The sequence below is a fragment of the Erythrolamprus reginae genome, chromosome 4 (assembly GCF_031021105.1).
Source record: "Erythrolamprus reginae isolate rEryReg1 chromosome 4, rEryReg1.hap1, whole genome shotgun sequence".
Taxonomy (NCBI): Eukaryota; Metazoa; Chordata; class Lepidosauria; order Squamata; family Dipsadidae; genus Erythrolamprus; species Erythrolamprus reginae.
In genome coordinates, this window is record NC_091953.1 from 36,915,315 (window position 1) to 36,935,950 (window position 20,636).

At 35.7% G+C, this 20,636-nt stretch overlaps 1 protein-coding gene across 1 annotated transcript in view; it reads right to left on the minus strand.

Moving 5' to 3' along the window:
* LOC139167122 (target of Nesh-SH3-like) overlaps window positions 1-20,636 on the minus strand; it is an 84,895-nt gene that overhangs the window by 19,386 nt on the left and 44,873 nt on the right. Inside the window, exons 10-16 of the mRNA XM_070751541.1 lie at window positions 18,268-18,342; window positions 16,519-16,593; window positions 14,284-14,355; window positions 13,563-13,634; window positions 3,902-3,979; window positions 3,304-3,378; window positions 2,632-2,706 (exon numbers count right to left, since the gene is read on the minus strand). Coding sequence (XP_070607642.1) covers window positions 2,632-2,706; window positions 3,304-3,378; window positions 3,902-3,979; window positions 13,563-13,634; window positions 14,284-14,355; window positions 16,519-16,593; window positions 18,268-18,342 — 522 coding nt within the window. The remainder of the gene's footprint in view (window positions 1-2,631; window positions 2,707-3,303; window positions 3,379-3,901; window positions 3,980-13,562; window positions 13,635-14,283; window positions 14,356-16,518; window positions 16,594-18,267; window positions 18,343-20,636) is intronic.

Sequence of the window (20,636 nt, forward strand, 5' to 3'; positions counted from 1 at the left end):
GAGGAAAATTCTGTAAACCAAAATGTGCAAGATGGCTTCATAATGGGCCATGGCACTATTGACCACATTGCAAATCTATGATGGATTATGGAAAAACCTCAGGAATATCAAAGCACATTACTGTAAGTAAGTTGATTGTGTTGATCATAACAAACTGGAGAGTCTTAAGACCTCGGAATGTCAATACATCTGGTTCTGCAAGCCCTGTACATAAGTCAGAAAGTCATTTTGCAAATAATATATGAAGGTACCGTTTAGTTTAAAATAGAGAAAGAAGTATGGTAAGGTTGCATTCTTTCACCTTTCTTTTTCAACACAAATGGCAAAGTGATCATATGAAAGCTGAATCTTGAAAAATCAAAAGATACAGTAAAGATTAGCAGGAAAAACATCAACAATTTTCAATATGCTGACAACGGAAGTCCTTGTCAGAAACCAAAGAAGACTGAACACATGATCAAAAGGGAGGGAGGGAGGGAGGGAGGGGGAGAGAGAGAGAGAGAGAGAGATTTAGTCTTTTCCTAAAGATCAATAAGACTAACCATAGGGATAGAAATATCAAAATAAAAATTGATGGTGAAGAGATGAAATGAGTACAAGAATCACTTTCCCAGTATTGCAGATTGATCAAAGCAATCTGAATGCAATTCAGAAATAAAGGGTCAAACTGCACACATCAATGATGAACATGAATAAGCATGAATTGAAAGAGGATTATCAGCAACTAAATGCAGATTATGCAACGTGGTTGTTTTTGCAACAGTTACCTACGGCTGCAAAAACTGAACCATGAAAAAGCTAAACAAGGGAAAAATCAAGTTATTTTAGGTGTGGTGTTGGAGAAGGCTCTTGCACATTCCTTGGACAGCAAGGGTGACAAATAAGTAATTATTGGAGCACATAAAACTAGACCTATTGCTGGATGGAAAAATCATAAAATTCTGCCTTTTTTATTTCAGCCATCTCATGCGATTGAACTCACTGGAAAAGGAAGTTATGTGTCCAATGATCAGTGGTAAAAGCAAGTTAGGCTGCCAAAACCACAATGGCTAGACTCCAACAAAGCTAATATCAGCCCGAGCATACAACAGCTGAAAGAAGCCATACAAAATTAGAAAATTTTTAAAGAGAGCTGTCCCATGGAATCGCAGGGAATCAGACACAACTGAGCTGATAGAATTATCGTCACACAATTCTATTACATACCATTCTAAGTTTCTTACCTAAATGTACCCAAAGATTTTTTTATAGCATTATAAATGCTATAATGCTTGTCTATACATTATTTCAATATCTAGATTGCCAACTAGGATAATAAGAATGAAAATCTCAAAGGATTTAAAGCGAAATAAATACAAATGTTCTGAATGTTCATATTGAATAATGAGTATACGGAGAGGGGCGGCATACAAATCTAATCTAATAAATAAATATTGACAAATAACACTTCCGTATGCATGCAGGTTTTTATTGTACAATCATCTTATTTCATTCATGTAATTTGTAAGTTATCCAGAAGTCTGTTTGTAGCCCTCCTGTGGTTTCTCACTTTCTCTCACTTTCTTCCTACCACAAAATTGCATGTGGGAGGGATGCTCAGAACAGATTCTCAAGGCCATTTTATTGATGTGACTGGAGTCTAACCTTCCGGAAAACATCATTGTTTTATCATTTGCCATTGTGAAAAGGAGATTTTTCATCGGAAAAACCTTATAACATTTAAACTGACACAACCATAGTTTCAGCTGGAAAATTGTGAGCATCCTAGACCGGTGATGGTGAACCTTTCTTTCCTCAGGTGCCAAAAGAGAGTGTATGTGTGCTATCACGCATGAGTGAGTGTCTACACCCATAATTCAATGGCTAGGGAGGGCGAAAGGAGCTTCCTCCATCCCCCGGAGGCCCTCTGGAGACCAGAAACGGCCTGTTTCCCAACTTATGGTGGGCTTAGTAGGCTCATGTTTCACCCTCGCCAGGCTCCAAAGGCTTCCCTGGAGCCGGAGGAGAGCAAAAATGACCTCCCCCATCTCCCTCAAAGGCTTTCTGGAAGTCAAAAACACTCTCCCAGAGCCTCTGTCTAAGCTAGAGAACAGCTGGCCAGCACATACATGCACGTTGGAACTGTATTAGGGCAATGGCTTGTGTGCCAGCAGATATGGCTCCATGCCATAGGTTCGCTATCGCTATCCTAGAGCAACCCAAATAAAGAAAATACTAGGAAATTCCGGGAACCTTGGTATTTTGACAAGCCAGTGATCAATAGACACATGGAGATCAATCATAATTACATATCTTTCAAAAGCAATAATAAAAAGATAAGAAGAAAACAAAAAGACCCCAACAACCAACAGTCATTTAAGCAGGGATTAACATCAAACAAGCAGGCAGAAACTTTAATCAAGATATTAGCAAGATGAAAATGACCCCACCAACACTGGCAAACCCCACTGACTAAAAAATCCCACTGACTAACAAAACCCACTGATTAGACTGATTTTAGTACATAGTTGGGTAATGAAAAGTCTGCAAGCAGATATACACAGTCAGAGATCGCCAAGGACTCAAGCTATAACACTGTTCTGTTCTATTGAAAAATATAGTCAGAACTACCTGCCAATGGATTTTTGTTACCTGTAGGTGTTTTTAATTTTTCAGTAATCCTAGATGATTTAGGTATGTTTTGCTTCGCAGATGGTAGAGTAGAGACTAAGAAAAAACAAAACAATTCAAACACTACACAGAAAAAATAAATTTCATTCATGATACCGAAAGCAAATATTTCCTATTTATCCTATTTATTTATTCTTAATATCTGAAATGAAAGTAAAATCATCATGCATATGCAAATATCTACCTACATAGAGCCAATATATACCTCTAGTTTCATACACATAGACAAACACACGAATACAAATGTATATTATAAGACATTGGTTTGATAATGTACCAAAGAACCAGCCAATTAGAAATGTTTACATAATGCCCAACTGTTATTTATGCTTTTCCTTTTCAACATAAGAACAAACGGTTAAACCTGAATGCTTTCTTCAAGTGATTGTACAAGATGTAAAATGCAACATGGCTCAAAGTTCCTTTTTACATACAAGATAAAATAAACATAAAATAATTGGTATTCTCCCAATCCTGAAAATAAAAATTATTAGAAACCAATATACTAATTATAAGGGTACATATAATGATTTTTAGCTGATATTCAAGTTCAATGAAGGAAAAATATAAATTCATATTATAGTGATGCATAAACAAATGAATATACATGCATGCTTAAAGGTTTTTAATTACCAGGTTTGTCATGCCATCTTTCTGGGGTGGCCGAAGCCTTCCATTTCAATGTAATAAATGGGATTTCAGATGGTGCTGAAAAGAGCATCAACTTATATATTTAAATATATTTAAAATCATTAAAGATTGATTTATAAACATTTGACATAAAGTCTCACATGCAAGGATCTTGTAATGATGAAGAAATTTGGTTAGAAATGGACCAGAAAGTTGATGAAGATGATAAAGATGTGATGCATGTTTTACAGAATACAATTTAAGATCTTAATGTTCCCCAAACAAGTAAGTAATCAGTAGGCAATCTACTCACAAAGATGTTTTTAGATGAAAATGAATAATAATAATAATAATAATAATAATAATAATAATAATAATAATAATAATAATAATCATCCATGGTTATCTAAAATTTAAAATCCAGTTATGTATCACAATTTCCAAAGCTTTTTTAGAGGCTTAAAGAAGATGAAAACAGACAAGGTTAGTATGGAAAAAATGGCTATTGCATTCTCAAACAAATTAATTCTCATGGAATGAAAATGTTTGTGATGAAATAGAAAAACTCAGTATAATCATTTCCAGTGAAAAATAACTTTACCCAGAGTTGCCCTTGGCCAGTCAAGAGTTTTAGATGTTTTGGATGGGAAAGATTCCAAAGTGGGTTCATTTGTTACTGCTAGGGGGGAAAAATGAATGTACAAAAGATGGTGAGAGAAAAGCAATCTTAAAAAGAAGGTTTTGCCTGTGGAAAAATATTTTTGGTTATACAGGATGAAGCATTTTCATTGTCAATATGTATTGCTTTTATTAGTTGTTACAGATGAAGCACTCAGTTTAAATTTCACAGCGGTAAGGATTCTGTTCACAAAATTGTAGCTGAATTTGAACAAATGCTGGTCTACTTACAGCTTTTATCAGAATCAATGCCACATGTTATATTTATATATTTCTAACAATTCTTCTTAAACATATGGTTGGAAGGAATTTTAAAGGCCCTCTACTCCCCTCCTAGGTCTGTGCAGGATCTATTACAGGATTTCTGACCCAGGGCCATCCATTTTTTTCTGAAGTTCTTTAGTAAAGAATGACTTCCAAAGGTATGTCATGCAAATAAACTGGCATAGAATTACAGGAGTGTAATGAAGACATGAAACATTTGCTCATAGAAACACCAGTCCAAACAACAATTATGTGTATGAATGACAAAACCTCAATTATTGCAGAGGATAACTTCCCTTGGAAGCAACCTCCTTCATTTATTGAAAATAATACTTGGAAACTTTATTTTTTCAACCAACTGAGACTTTAAAGCTGACACATTTCTATTACTCAGTGTTTTCAAAAGCATATTCTGGAGTATCTTCTGCTACAGAATAGATTGGTAAATTGAAAAAATATCAGACAGAGTTTTTAATTCGCCAAATCTTCTAACCTCACCACTACTTTTAAAGGCTTTGAAAAAGAGGCAAGAATTTTCAGAATGCAATTATTTGGATTAGCCCATAATATGCATTTCAGCAAAGCAATGTGATTCTCAACTTTCATTGTTTACCTGTGAAATATAAACAAGCTAACAAAATTAGGTGTTATTCAGGGGCAGAATAGCAGATATCTCTACAGAGAACTAAAAAATAAAACCAAATACATTTAACAATTATAACAAAACTTTAATAACTGTAGAAAATATGACTTTAGCAACTGAGTAGTTAATGCCCGGAACTCACTACCTGACTGTAGTTTCGTCTCCTAACCCCAAAACTTTACTCTCAAACTGTCCACTGTTGATCTCACCCAATTCCTAAGAGGTCATAAATGCACCAGCAATTCTACCATCCCTGTTTCCCTCTTATTAGTACCCATATCATGCATATAAAAAGTGCTATATCTATGTATGCTATCAATACATACTTGACAAATAAATAAATAAAAATAAAAAAAATAAATAAATAAAAACTCAGTAAATAAAATGGAGTTACTCAGTTACTTACCGTGTTTCCCTGAAAATAAGACACTGTCTTATATTAATTTTTGCTCCAAAATTTGTGCTACGTCTTATTTTCGGGGAGGTGCCTTATATTTCTCAAATAAGACAAATTCACAGACAGAAAAGCTGACACCCCCAAAGAAATTGTACCGTACGGTACACTGATTAGGGTACGGTACCTGTCAGTATGGCACACACACACACAAACGACGGCACTTATATGGTACAACAGTATACTCACGCTATTGCAGCTTCCGGCCACCAGAGGAACTACAGTCTACGCACTGTAGTGGAGATTGTAATGGCAGTGAGACTGTGTCTGCTGTACTGGACGGTACAAAGCAATGGAAGGGGCCAGCAGGGGACGCCACATTATTATGGTACTGCTATGAACAGCTTTGAATGGTACCATATATTTTTCCACCGTACTGTATGTAAACTTGACTACGCCTTATTTTCGGGGGGGTGCCTTATATTAGCAAATTCTGCAAAACCTCTGACATGCCTTACTTTCGGGGTATGTCTTATTTTCGGGGAAACAGGGTAGTGATCAAAAGAGAGAAGCAAGAAGTAGGCAGCTTTCGGAGTATAAGACGCACCTAACTTTTAGGGGAAGAAAATATGGGAAAAATCTACCTATCAGGTATTTATCTGTCCAGTGTTCTTTGTATGTTCAGCTTCAACACATTATTTTATCCGCTGGTTGTTGTGATTCAGCCTGAGGCTCCTCAGGGACCGGCTGGAGCTCTGCCAGATCCATGCCCAGAGGAGGAGGACAGTGACCAGGAGGGGGAGGACCAGGCAGATGGGGGAGAGGAACGTCAGGAGGAGGAGGAGGGAGAGCAGCCTGAGACCCCCGGGGGGGGGCTCTCCCCAGCTAGTAGCCTGGATTCATTGGATGAAGATGCACAGGCTATAATAGACATGAGGCAGAGACGTGCAGCTCAAAGAAGGGGCCAATTAGAAAGATATTTCCATCCCTGAATTGGCAACAGCTGGGTTTGGGTGTGGTTCTCCTCAGCAGGGTTGAAAAGGCAGGCCCGCCCTTACAGTCTCGTGGAGAGTTATCAACTGGGAGTCCTGTGACCTTGCTTCGATTCTTGGCGTCTCTGATCTTGGCTTGTGGCCTAGAAGCCTGGAAGACTTGGGGGAGGCGTGGGTTTTATTATCTCCAGAGTTGTTTTTGCCAGCAAGAATCCTGTTTTATTGCCTGGCCTTCGTGAAACCTCTGTGAAACTGCATCGTGTTCCTGTCTGTAAGAACAGTTTTTGTTACCTGTGTTTGCTTTCCAGTATATAAACTGCCTTTGCTTTTTACCAGTGTGTCTGGATACTCTTTTTGGTTGGTGTTGGCGTCTGGGGGGACCCAGACAGAACACTGGTTAAGGTTGAAAAAGCCTATAGCATATCCAAACCTGATAGACCCAACTAAGACTATCAGTTATAAAGATATCTTACACCCAAACGGAGATCTAAAAACTAAACAAGAATTGGAGTCACAAAATCACAAGATTGACTGGTGGACATATACACAAATAAAATCCAGATATAATAAGGACAAACAAACACTAGGCATAGCAATTTCCACCCAAACCCTGGACAAGATTTTAACAGGATGTGAGGTTAAACAGATAACCAAACTATATCAGATTCTATTAGAACAGGACAAAGAAAAAGAGGTGACTAAAAACCCTATGCTAGCCTGGGAGAAAAATATACAAAGAGAAATTCATATAGCAGAATGGGAAAAAACATGGAATGTAATAACTAAAATTACTCTATCCTCTGCATATAAAGAAAACTATTACAAGCTCCTATACAGATGGTATTTACCCCCGGCGAGATTAGTCAAGATTTACCCAGCATTACAAAACATATGCTGGAAATGTAAAAAAGAAAAAGGCACTTTTTTCCATATGTGGTGGTCCTGCTCTAAAATTCAAAAAATCTGGAAAACTATTCACAACTGGCTCAAGGAAATTACAAAGGAAGAAATAGAATATTCGCCAGAGTGCATGCTTCTTGGAATTTGGAAAAGATCATACTCAAAGCAAACACTTTTTTATTGACACATATAAACACAGCTACTAGAATTGCGATAGCGCAAACATGGAGAAATGAACAGACTCCCAATGCAAACTTAATAATAGACAAGATATACTCATGTGCAGAAATGGACGAGATGACAAACTTACTTAAAAGGGAAATAGAATTAACGAATTTAAAAGTATGTGGTGTAATTGGCACGAATGGATTCAGAAGAAATTTCTTGTATAATACGATACAAAATTGCAGTACAAATTATAAACAACAAATACCTTTTGAATGTTTTTTTATTCTGTTCTTTATTGCATAGTATTAAGATAGTGTTACTTATAAGACCCGACTTAACTAAGAACGATTGTAACAGGTAAAAAAGTTGGACAAGATCTGTAAACTGAACAAACAACATGTGATATATGTATTTAAGAAAACAATAAAAAGAAATTTAAAAAAAAAGAAAGAAAAGAAAAAGCCTTTTTCAGAGGAAGTACGAATGAAAACAAGCCTGCAAAGACTTAGGGCAGGAAAAACTGCTTCAGAGAGAGTTGGAATAAAAATAAATGTTGCAAGCCAGGAAGATTGTTAGCAAGGGCTGAAAAAGCTTTTTTCAGAGGGAATAGGAATGAAAGCAAACCTGCAAAGACTTAGGGCAGGAAAAAAAACCTTCTTTGGAGGGAGTAGGAAGCTGGAAGATTATTAGCATCTAGTTAGGGCTGGAAAAAAAGATTCGACAAAAGCTACATTCGGAGTATAAAATGCACTCAAATTTTCAGCCTCTTTTAGGAAGAAAAAAAGGTGCATCTTATACTCCGAAAGATATGGTACTTGGCATACTCAGGCCTGGTATTAAAACTGAAATATATAATATTAATCCATAAACACAGTAAATATAGGCTGGGAATCTAATGATTCTAGGAATTTGAGGTGCTGGTTGAAACTTGATTTATCTTGCACTACAAACTTTCACTTTCAAAATCAGATTGTAATTGGCTATTAAGAAATGTAATAGTTTTTCATTGACTTCTAATCCAGTCTAAACTGAGTGTTCAAATTATATGACGTCTTACATTGCAGGGAAATGCTGTAATTGGTACATTATATCCTCTGTACTAAGTTTCCATGTTTGTCATTTCTGGGCCTAAGAGCTTACCTCTACCAGGAAAAGGGCAAGATACCAATAGTTTGGCTCAATGCCTTTTAAAAGATTAAGGAAAACAACAAATTCTTATTAAATTAAGTTCTCATGTTTGAGAAAAAATAATGTCCTTTTATATTCTTTGGATTCCTTTTTATTATAGTTGGCACAATTATAGAGAAAGTCACTGGTAAAAGTTTTTAATCTGCCTAGATTTGTTATTAATTTCTATAATCAATCCAATTTTGTCCTAAACCTCAATATGTATTGACCAAATTTTATCACTCCAGTCAAATTAGTAATGCACCCCAAAGCCATATATGTATTTTTATACTTGTTTCCAATTGATTTTTCTATTTCACATAAATGATTTTGGGACCAGTGGTAGCCTTACTGCGATTAATATGTAAATAAAAGCAAAACATTAAAAAACCTATAAAATCATGCAAAAAACCCTAAGCAAACCCTACAGCAAAAGCATTCTTTGTTAACTCTAAGCTAAAAAGTTCAATTTGAGGTCAATGTGGGAAGTAATGTATTAATGGAATGCATAACTAATGCTTAGAACCAGAGGGAAAAACACTCTATAAATAGGTTTCAGTGCTTAAAATTAAAGGGAAAAATGGGTAGGAATCTAATTTATTATTGAAATTTAAATGGCAGGCAACATCCACCTCAATAATAGATTATATTTCTGAACAGTTAAGTTTTGAGCTTCATCAACAAAATTTTGTCTCAAAATTAGTGACAATACTTCTCTATGATACACTGATCAGAAAGCACCTGGAATGCTGTTTATTTGTTGTTCATTTATTTATTTATATCTATTAGTTTGTCAAACATGTAGCAAGTATAAATATGAACATGGACATGAATGAAGGAAATGAATACAAATAAATGAGGACAGTAGGACAGGGACTGTAGGCATGCTGGTGCGCTTATGCATGTCCCCAGGTGTGGGCTACTGCCTGTATGGGGGGGGGAAGCGAAAATGGAGCTCCATCCCAGAGCACCCAATTTTCACTGAAAGATATTGGGAAAAAATGCAAGGCGTCCTGCATAAGCCACGCCCATAGTGTGTAGTAAAAAACTTTGGTAGCCCTTCACTGCCTGCCCCCTTTGCGGACCTCATAAAAATGGGGTGAGGTCCATGGTAGACAGTTTAAGGCTGAAACTGTGTGGGTTTGAGGATGTAACAACAGTTACCACAATACAAAGATGGTGTTAAGTAATTGCAAAGATTACCAAGAGAGAAAAGTTGGTTAAGAAACTTGGCTAAATCCTACAAAGAATGGTTAAATAAACTTGATATGTTTAGCCTACAGAAGAAAAGGCATGCATTCAAATGCATGATACGATGATAAAGACAGAAAGTGGGTCTTATTCTCTATAATACCTGAGAGTAAGACAAGAAGCAATATGTGGACACTTCCCAGATCTAAAGTGATAAAATAGGTTTCCCAGCTATGAGAACCATTAAGCATGGCTCCTAAAGTTCTGAAAGTTTTCAAGAAAATATTTGACAGACATTTGTCTGGAATGATATGAGGATTCCTTCATTGAGTAGGACATTAGGCTGGTAGACTTCCAAGTTTCTTCAAGCACTATGATTCATATGTTTCCTATGTATATTTTTGTCCCTCTTATCTCTCACAAATGGAATATTTCTTTTTTTGTTATTAAAATAATTAACCCAACAGCCTTCTTGAATATAGACAATTTTCTATATTCTAAGGATTTTTTCTGTTGTCACCTTTGTCATGAATTTAAAACCTTAAACAGACCTCTGGCCTCAAACAATTCCAGGTCCAGATACAAAACAACAAAGTTTATGAAAACACAGCACACAAATAAATACCATTCCTTTGCTAGGGGCAAAGGAAATAAATTATTTACGTGTAAAATTACTACACCAGCAACTGGTAAGGACAGTAAATAGCAGGGCAATATAACAAAATAATAAAAAGTTTAATCTCCAGATGAATAGATTAAACAAAATTCCCTATTCCCTTCTGAGTCAACTTTCCACAATGATCACATTTCATCTACCATCATAATCTTTATCTTTTGCCATCTATCATTGCTTTAAATTTCCTTAACAACAACTTCTGGAAATCTACATTCCCTGATGGATACTAACCTGATGAGAACACTCACACTTTACTACAAAATGTTTTAAAAAAACAAAAACAAAAAACATTTAGACTAGCCTGATACATTTCTAGCATGATACCATCACATGCTCTAAATGTTAACTCATAATGGGGATTAAAATTCCACAAAAATCTTAATCTTGTGACAGCAAAATCCAGTCTAAATACCTGACTAATGATAACAACACATCGACAACAACACAACAACAACAACAGCACTCTTATAATATTTGGAAGAAAAAGTATAAAAAAAATAGGGAAATTTTCTAAAACGTTATATGAACTAAAAACGCTTTCTGATGTATGCACAAAACGTATTTGATTTATGTTACTAATTAAATTTTAAATCCGTTTATAAACATGCTAACTTGTAGAAATTGTTTTTTTGCAAAAAGAAAGGACATAACCTAAGAGATTTTATTAGGAAAATTGCATGAATCATAGCTTTTGGCTGAAGCAATTACATTAATCCTATTTACAGATAGATTCAGACTATACATTCAGAAGTATTTGTGTGCTGATAAAATATAATACCCATTTTAACAAAGGTCTTTCACAGAATCTTTAAATTAATAATAAGCAGGCCACCCACATTGCTTCCTATAGGAAAAAACTAATTTTTATAACATTTTATTTCATACAACTAAAACACTTAAATATGTTGTTTGTACATATTTAGTTAAGTTTCCCAAGAAACTTTACTTGAAATAAGTATCAAGCCAAGTAGTAAAATCTTTCTTTGTAATATTAATTCATTAATGGATTAAAAGGAGTTAAGGAAAATTAAAAGAAAAAAACACCTTTAAATCTATGATGGCAATTTTTAAAATGTTTTAGCCAATAAAACTAGCCTCTTGGTTAACTATTCTAAGTTAACAAGAATTTTTTCTCAATAAATTTTTTATCTTTGACACTATTTTTCAGCTGAAAGTATCTGAAACATATATTATCTGAGTTTAAAGTATCCTCTCTCTGTCAATGCTTTCAATAAAAATTGACCTTTCTGAAATTGCTATTTGTGCAAGGTAGAAAATATGTTTTTTTTTAGTTTAATATTCATGTTGTTCAAAACTAACATCACAGCCCTGATCCTTTTAGAAGAGTCCCATTTCTAATAGGATGAATATATTATTAAAATATTTTTAACAAATTACAACACACTCTCTTTAAAAAAACAAAAACCTACTACACAATGTCTTAATCCTTTCTGATGCATTCAGTCACATATACCTTCCCCCAAAAGATCTTCTCCAAAAAGACCAGAAAAGACTATTATTTTTCTTTCTTTTTAGTTCCAACTTCCTGCTGCTTAAATCTAAATACGGGTTTTGTGCCTCATGCAAAATAATAAACCATAATGTGAATTGTGCTTTTGTCTCAGCATGATGCAGTCTCTCCCATTATGATTTAGTATTATGTGTGTGAATTATGCCATTATGGCTTGTTTAACAAAACACAATGGGAAATCCATCTAGCCCAATTACAAAGATAGGGTACATACATACATGCACGTACTCTGAATACTATTTTGGAATCAGATAGGATAGTTTTGTTATATTTAGGAATACTGTATTTATTTCATTTCCGTACCTGTAACTGGTGTTGGGTGAACCCAATGAAGTTCGGGTTTGGCCAACTCACCCGAACTTTGCGGTGAAGTTCGGGTGAGTTCACCGAACCCGAACCTGAACCTGAACCCGAACCTGAATAGCAGCAAGCCACTGTGGCATCCTTTTCTGTAAAAATAAACAAGGAGGTGGGGAATTCTCCACCTCCTTTTGCTTCCTTTCATTTTTACAGAAAAGGATGCCGCAGCGGCGCTGCAAGCAAAAGTAGGTGGGGAATCCCATGATGGGATTCCGGGGCCGAGACTTGGACGTCATGGAGACTACTTCCTGGCCGGCCGAAACAGGAAGGAAGGAGTCTCCGTTATGTCAAAGCCCTGCCCCTGGAATCCCATTGTGGGATTCCCCCTCCTTTTGCTTTCGGTGCAAAAGGAGGTGGGAAATCCCACAATGGGATTCCCCACTCTCCTCCCAGGCGGCGGCATTTCGTGGTGTTCGAATGAACGGCGAACCCGAACTTTACCCAAACTTTTTTAAAAGTTCGGTTTCGGTTTTGACATGCCAAACACTACAAAGTTCGGCATGAACCCAAACTTTGAAGGTTCGGTTCGCCCAACACTACCTGTAACCCAACAAGAGCAACATAGACTTTTGAGGATAATCACAACTATAGAAAAAACAATTGCTGCCAACCTGCCTTCCAATGAGGACCTGTATACTGCATGAGTCAAAAATGGACCTTTCTGAAATTGCTATTTGTGCAGGACAGAAAGTATGTGAAAATATTTACTGACCCCTCACATCCTGGACATAAACTGTTGCAACTCCTACCCTCAAAACTCGCTATAGAGCACCGCACACCAAGATAACTACACATAAGAACAGTTTCTTTCCGAATGCCATCACTCTGCTAAACAAATAATTCCCTCAATAATATCAAACTATTTACTAAATCTGCATTACTATTACTACTAGTTTTTTCTCATCATTCCTATCACCGAACTCCTCCCACTTATGACTATATGACTGTAACTTGTTGTTACAGTCATATAGTCAGACTATATGTCTGTTCCTTGTGTGTCCAATCACACTTTGCTAATAAATAATTCTATTCTATTCTGGTGAGCAGGCATTTTCATTTCTATTCCACAATTCTTCAGAGACAATTTGAAAATGATCCACAATAGTATTTAAACTTTCCAAGCTTAAACACTGAGAATGAGGGGGTTTTCCTGTGATTTTAATTGTATTGGAACTAAACCAGAAGTAGAGTCATCATAATGGAAGTGCCTTTAGCTAAATATTATTTAAACATATATAAAACAGCTTTTTTTTTTTAAAATGCATTATTCAAATGTAATATTTGAGAAAAATAATTACCTGCTTTTGTCGGTATAGTCTTTGGAACAGGTGTTTTGGGTTCTAAAGGAACTGGCTGCATTTCCTTTGAAACTAAAATAAAAGAAATTGTCATTTTTTAAAAAATTAAACACTATCACAAAATCTATATTAAAAAATTATGCTTGTTTTACAGTAGGTCTTCAGATTAGATTAGATTAGATTAGATTAGATTTATTGGATTTATATGCCGCCCCTCTCCGCAAACTCGGGGCGGCTCACAACAAGGTAAAAACAATACATAATAACAAATCCAATACCCACCAATCCAATTACAATGTTAAGCTAAAAAATTCATAAAAAACAACCCCAGAATATTAAAAAACAAGCATACAATCAATCTAACACCAGAACAACATGGGCAAGGGGGAGATGTTTCAGTTCCACCATGCCTGACGGCAGGGGTGGGTTTCAAAGGGTCGGAGCCGCCACAGAGAAGGCTCTTCCCCTGGGTCCCGCCAGACGACATTGTTTAGTCGACGGGATCCGGAGAAGGCCAACTCTGTTCAGGGATATAATTTAATGCCAATTGAAGTATTTATGATATAAAGACTAAATTTATCAGTAAGACTAAAGAAAAACCTTCAATGTTATCATGATGAAGTTTTAGGACTAAAGTAATCGAAGAATGCTAATCCTTTCTGAAGAATTTTAAAGGGAAAATGTAATTAAATAATATTTAAAAGGAATCAATCACCTTTACCTGATGGTTCTGTGGGCATTTGAGGTGTAGGAGATGGTCTTGCTTTTGGAAGTCCTAGAAACCTGTGCAGATCTAAATATTTAAAAAAAACAAAAGTAAAACAAGACCTTGAAAAATATATATGATTTAATGATCTAATATAGTGGGCATAATCTTATATTTTACACATTCCCTGCTTACAAAATAAGGGTATAAATATTTTTACTAAATCAGACCGAGGGAAACAGACTTATGTCCACAATTATAACCAGACTTTTATAACCAGACTTTCCATCTCTAAGTGATGTTGTTGTAAAGCAAGATGTCGTGTGATTGCATTATGCTAAGTGACTGCAATCCTGGCAATCCCAATTGCCAACTGGCAATCCCAGTTGCCATTGTTAACCAAGAATTATTCCACCCTGATCCAAATCATTCCTGGCTTGATGTTTCTCAGCTCTGATCTTCAGTAAAATGAGCAAATGCCTACAAGTCCCTCACCTAGCTAGCTGTCCCAACCCATTGAAGGGCACTACAACGTCCCTAACTCAGGCATGAGTCATACTATAAATCCCTCAGTATAGTGCCATTGTGCCTCTGAACATTCACTGTATGAATGACTGTAAGTTGAGGACTGGCTATCTAAGCATCTGTATAGGATGCAAGCGAGGACAATGGTTATGGTTAGGCCAATGCCTAATACCACTCCAAAAAGATGGCTACTAAAAACAAATATGTGAATTTACAAATCTGTAAAAGACCCTGTTGCTCAACAGCTTGTAAAAGCTTGTATTTTTAGAGTTGTGTCATTTTGTTTTATTAAAATGCAATTGAAAAATATATTGACTGCAGTCCAACAGAGAGATTCATCATGATGAAGATTTATTTCAGTGAGATTAAGCATGTTTAATGTCTGTTGGATTGTGGCCATTCCTTTACAAAAACAAAGCCATTCCTTTTTATAACCAAACTGAAATTGATTGTGATGGTTAAAATTACCATAAATAGAAAACAAGAGTAAACTCTGCTAGTGGTTTTTCAATGGCATTCTTAAAGCCACAATATTTTATACTGATAATTTAATAGCAAAGATGGCTGGGGATAATCAAGAGTTTTTCTTTAAGTGAGACAAATGAAGTACTAATATGATTAGTAATAAATACTGCAAAGGCAAAATATTCACTTCCAAGATAGTTTAATCTTCATGGTGGCATTTTTAGCTTTTTTTTTTAAAGTTCCCATGAATTCCAGGGGGTGTATAGCTTACTGAAGACAGACCGTGGAATTTCAAAACACAAGTGAACAGGCTGAAAGTATTTTATTTTAGACACGTTATTTGAAGATCTAGATCTCTAGGAAAGGCTTCAATTCTGGGAAAGGTGGAAGGAAAAAAGAGGATGACGACAAGATAGATGGACTCAGTTACAATGGTGATTAATGCACTGCTAAAACACCTGAAAGATCAGATTAGGGATAGATTGCCATCGGAAGGTGGAATTCTATCTATGTGACTTCTAGGAATAAAAAGAAGACTTGAGGGCAATAATAAAAAAAATCAAATATATTAATACTGTTGTGTATACTCCCTTGCAGCCTGAGGAATATTCAGATTTGGAGGAGGAGGGTGATTTAGATATCGTAAATTTACCTGATTTAGAAACAGATGGCAATGTTAGTGATGACCATGGAGCTAATGACATACACATGAGTTCGGATGAATCAAATGGGGGAGATGATAGATGGACGAATCCCCATTTTAGACACTAATTGGAGACGCTTAGAAGAAAGAGGGGGGAGATATTAGAGAGTGAGGAATTAATTAATCAATTACCTCACATCCAGGTGTGAATGGAAGAAGAAGCTGATTCCGTTCATTCTTGTAATCCCAAAAGGGACGAGTCCAGGACACGCTCCAGAGCGTAAGCTAAACAACCTGCTTTTATGACTCCTGGCTAGCACCGATTAGCCCATAAATTTTAGAATGACTTGTGGAATGTTTTTATGTTACTACCAAGATAATTTACTTAACTACTAAAGATAGAGATGAGGAAAAAAAGCACTGCGTGCAAAATTGGTTTATGAATGAGAGAACAAGGAGAAATAAAGAAGATGTTGTGTTTTTACGAAGAGATGCATTGAGCAATCATTCATTCCAATTATTATCTGAATTAGCCTGAAACCAAAACAAATACAAGATATTTAAATATCATCTTTGTACTATTCAGTAGCTTTGCAATGTGTAAACAAAGTATTTACCCAATGTGACAAGTGGTATTTCACTTATAGGAGCTTTGCTAGGTTTCGAAGATTCCAGTGCACTTTCGGTTTGAGCTAAAAGAAATCAAAAGTAACAAACACTTTATCTTTACACAGTGTGACTAAATATATGGCATACTTCAAACAAAGCAGGTTTCATCAGATAGTATTTTGTGTTTTCATTTCATTGTTCCAAAAGCTGTGTTGCAGTTAATAAAGGAAATGGAAATATTGCAGTGAGCATTTAATAAAAAAATATTAGATGATAGAATATTTTTCAAAATCTTACTGTTGAAATATTCCTGGAAAAGGCACAGAAAATAAGTTTTTCCTTGAATAAAGTGTGTCTTACTTTTCAATAAACAAACATTGGATTGAACTACTGGGAAGTTTTACATACCCCTCTGTTAAAGACGGTTTTCCTTATTATTTTTTTGTTCTTCAAAAATAATGAAAGCTTATTAATCTTGGGAAATCTATTTCACCTGCTACTATCATCAATTGTTTTCTAATTCAAAAATTCTGTTGCTTTTCTCTTTTTATTCTTTAAATTTCTGAAGAAAGGGATAAGTTACTTTGTTATCATTTAAACCAGGATCCCCAAACCTGGCAACTTTAAGACTTATGTACTTTAATTCTGGAAATTAAAGTCTACAAGTCTTAAGTTGCCAAATCCTGTTCAGTCGTAGCTGTATGAAGATGGAGGGAGGGAGGAAAGGAGAGAGAGAGAGAAGGAGAGACAGAAAAAGAAAGAGAGATTCAACAGGAGACTGATATTTGGCCCCTCTTACAAGAAGAGGGGCTCTGATTGAAGATCTCTGATTTAAATAGAGAAAGATAAACTTTTGTTATTTTTTTAATATAAGCAGATTCACTTAATATGTATATCCTATCTATATTCATAACAAATTGACAGGGAAGAAGGCCTTTAGCCCAACTCCTGCTACCCACTCCCCAAAAATATTTTTATTCACTACCCTCTTCTCTCTGGAATATGAACTAGGAAGGGATTTGATTAGCTAAGATGGTGAGCTTGTCGATCAGAAAGGTCAATAGTTCAGTGGTTCGACTCCTCTAGTGCCACTCCCATTACTGCCAATCTAGCACTTCAAAAGCATGTAAAAATGCAAGTAGAAAAATAGGGACCACTTTGGTGGGAAGGTAACAGCATTCCGTGCTCCTTCAGCATTTAGTCATGCCAGCCACATTACCACAGAATCGTCACCAGGCAGCCTTGGCTCTTCAGCTTAGAAACAGAGATGAGCACCGCCCCCTAGAGTTGGGAATGACTAGCACATGTGTGCGAGGGGAACCTTTACCTTTACAATTATATGAACTATATTTCAATAATTGTAAAATATTCAAATATTTCTGGGCTTTGAAAACTTAATTTTATTTCCAGAGCTTTTAAAAAAAGTTAAGGCCATTTTTGTAAGAATTATTATTATTTTTCATCAGCCATTCACAACCAGATGTTTTCCAGATATGACAGAACTACAGGCCCCTTAGAGCCAATAGAACTGTTGGCCATGAACTACACTTACAGCTTATATAAAGTGAATCAAATTTAAAAATCTTTCCTTACTTCTGTCAACATAGTACTTGCAGTTCTGTGCATAAAATCCCACAAATTAAAATTGAATAATGTTATACAATATGCTGTTGTTACTTGCCATTACTATGACCTATTATGACCTACTATGCAACTATTTGGGGCTCACAAAATGAAGCATAGAAAGAATATGTTACCTTGATTCACTGCAGAATCTTTTGAGACATGAGGAACTGTAGGTTTACTCCTTTCCAAATCTTGTTCAGTCGTAGCTGTATGAAAATGGAGGGAGTGAGGAAAGGAGAGAGAGAGAGAAGAAGGGACAGAAAAAGAGAGAGAGAGATTCAACAGGAGACTGATATTTGGCCCCTCTTACAATCCCATTCTGAACCAGGAGTCTGCATTAGAAAAGATAGTTGTTCAAATGGCATTTTTATTTTTTCCAATGCAAAATTTACTGGAATTGGGTCTGAAGTGAGCTTGTTCTCATATAAATGTCAAGCCAGGTTCTGAAAGAATATGTACCCAATGGGAGTACATATATGATTATGGTTGTTCCTAGGTTGCCTTCAAGCAAGAAGTAATCAAATGAGTTAGAAATCCCTCAATCTTGTATTTTATCTGACTGATTTATCTTATAAGGTCTCAGAAGAAGTCAGATTCTTATATTTTTTTTCATTAGTTGAGTTTTATCCTAAATCTTCAACCCATCTGTAATTCCACCAGCTTTCTAACCTCTCAGAGTTGCCTTGATTTTATTGTATAAATGCATTTTCGGAAGGGAGTTTAGCTTTACTGTTGTAGTAGATTCCAGATACTTTTCTCTCATTCATCTATGCTTGCTCCAGTAGCTCACTTATCATCACTTTCTCTTATAAGTTTCTAATTCCTCTTATTGTATTGGTTTCTAATACAATACAAACAAACTATGATATTCTAGTTTGTGTTACTCTTATATTTGAGCTAGGCAGGTAAAACATTAGGGAGTCCTTGCCCCAGGACTTCTACTGGCAAGGTAGGTACCATTTGGGATTCAAACTGTGATATCGTGTGTCAAAAGTATCCATATTACTACTATATTATCCAGTCACTATATGAACAAGTACTGTAAGAACATAGGGGAGAAAGAGAAGACAAATAACACCAGTGCAAAGTGGCTGCAGGACATGAGAACAAACCACAGTAATTTTCCAGAACCACAATATCCCAGAACTCATAATAGCAGGCATCCAACAGTGGGTAAGGAACATGAGGAGCTGAATAGCACTTGGTCCACACATGATCTCCACCTATTGGTTAAGAAATGGAAAGTAGTGCATCGATACCTAAAATACCCTGCAGACTCAGTAATGCCTGATTACTGGGACTAGGTGAATACTATTTTTGACAAATGTACAGCTGTCTTCCGTAACACCAATGGACAAAAATGGCCTTCCATCTATGGATTGTATGCTGCACTGCCTGATCCATGGGGAAGGAAGACAGATTTATTGGAAAGAAGAAAAGAGTTTGCTCTCCTGCTTTCTGATCTCCATTCCCCTGGAATGATTATAATCAGAAAAAAATAATGGCATCACTCATCCATCCATTACATTTCTGCCAACTTGAGGAAACCTTTTCGCCATAGAATGAGAAGTGAACAGCTGGTTCTCTTCTCATACATCTTCAACTGCTTCTTCCTGAATTAAAACTTCACAAAACTGCACAAAACACTTTAATGTGTTTTCAATGGTTCTCTGGAAGTCACTGGCTAAATGAGCAATAAAAACCAGGAAAATGCATGTATCTCAATATACATGTATTCTGGGCGCTATTTTTAACTTTGGTTTTTAGCTGCATAAAGCAAGAATGCACTTAGTTTAAAAGGAAAGATATATCACCTATATATGTAAATAAGGTTCATCACTTGTAGTCAGCCTGTCTGAATTAATATAAGTTCAATTGAAAGAAAAGCTTTCTTTTAAGCTTTCCTTCATATTTATTTTAAGCTTTCCTTAATATAAATATTTATACTATATTGCCAAAAAGTCTATTATTTTAAATGTAAATTTCCCAGGCAATAATTTTATTTTATATACTTTCAGTGTATATTACCTATATTTTCTGATACAAGCTTTAAAAAAATACAGTGTGTTTAAATGCTTTTTGAAAACCTATGTTTTTTCCAAATATATATTTATAAATATATTTATCACAGGAAATGTTTTCTTTGTGCACATAATGGAAAACAGAACGACAGATGATAACTCAAGGTTGACTCAGCCTTCCATCCTTCCAAGGTGGGTAAAATGAGGACCTGGATTGTGGGGGCAATATGCCAGCTCTGTTAAAAAGTGCTATTGCTAACATGTTGTAAGCCGCCCTGAGTCTAAGGAGAAGGGCGGCATAAAAATTGAATAAATAAATAAATAAATAAATAATTCAATTCAACACTACCATCTATGCCAGTGATTCTCAACCTGGGGGTTGGGACCCCTTTGGGCATTGAATGACCATTTCAAAAGGAGTCGCCTAAGACCATGGGAAAAGACAAATTTCCCATGGTGTTTAGAACTAAAGCTTCTAT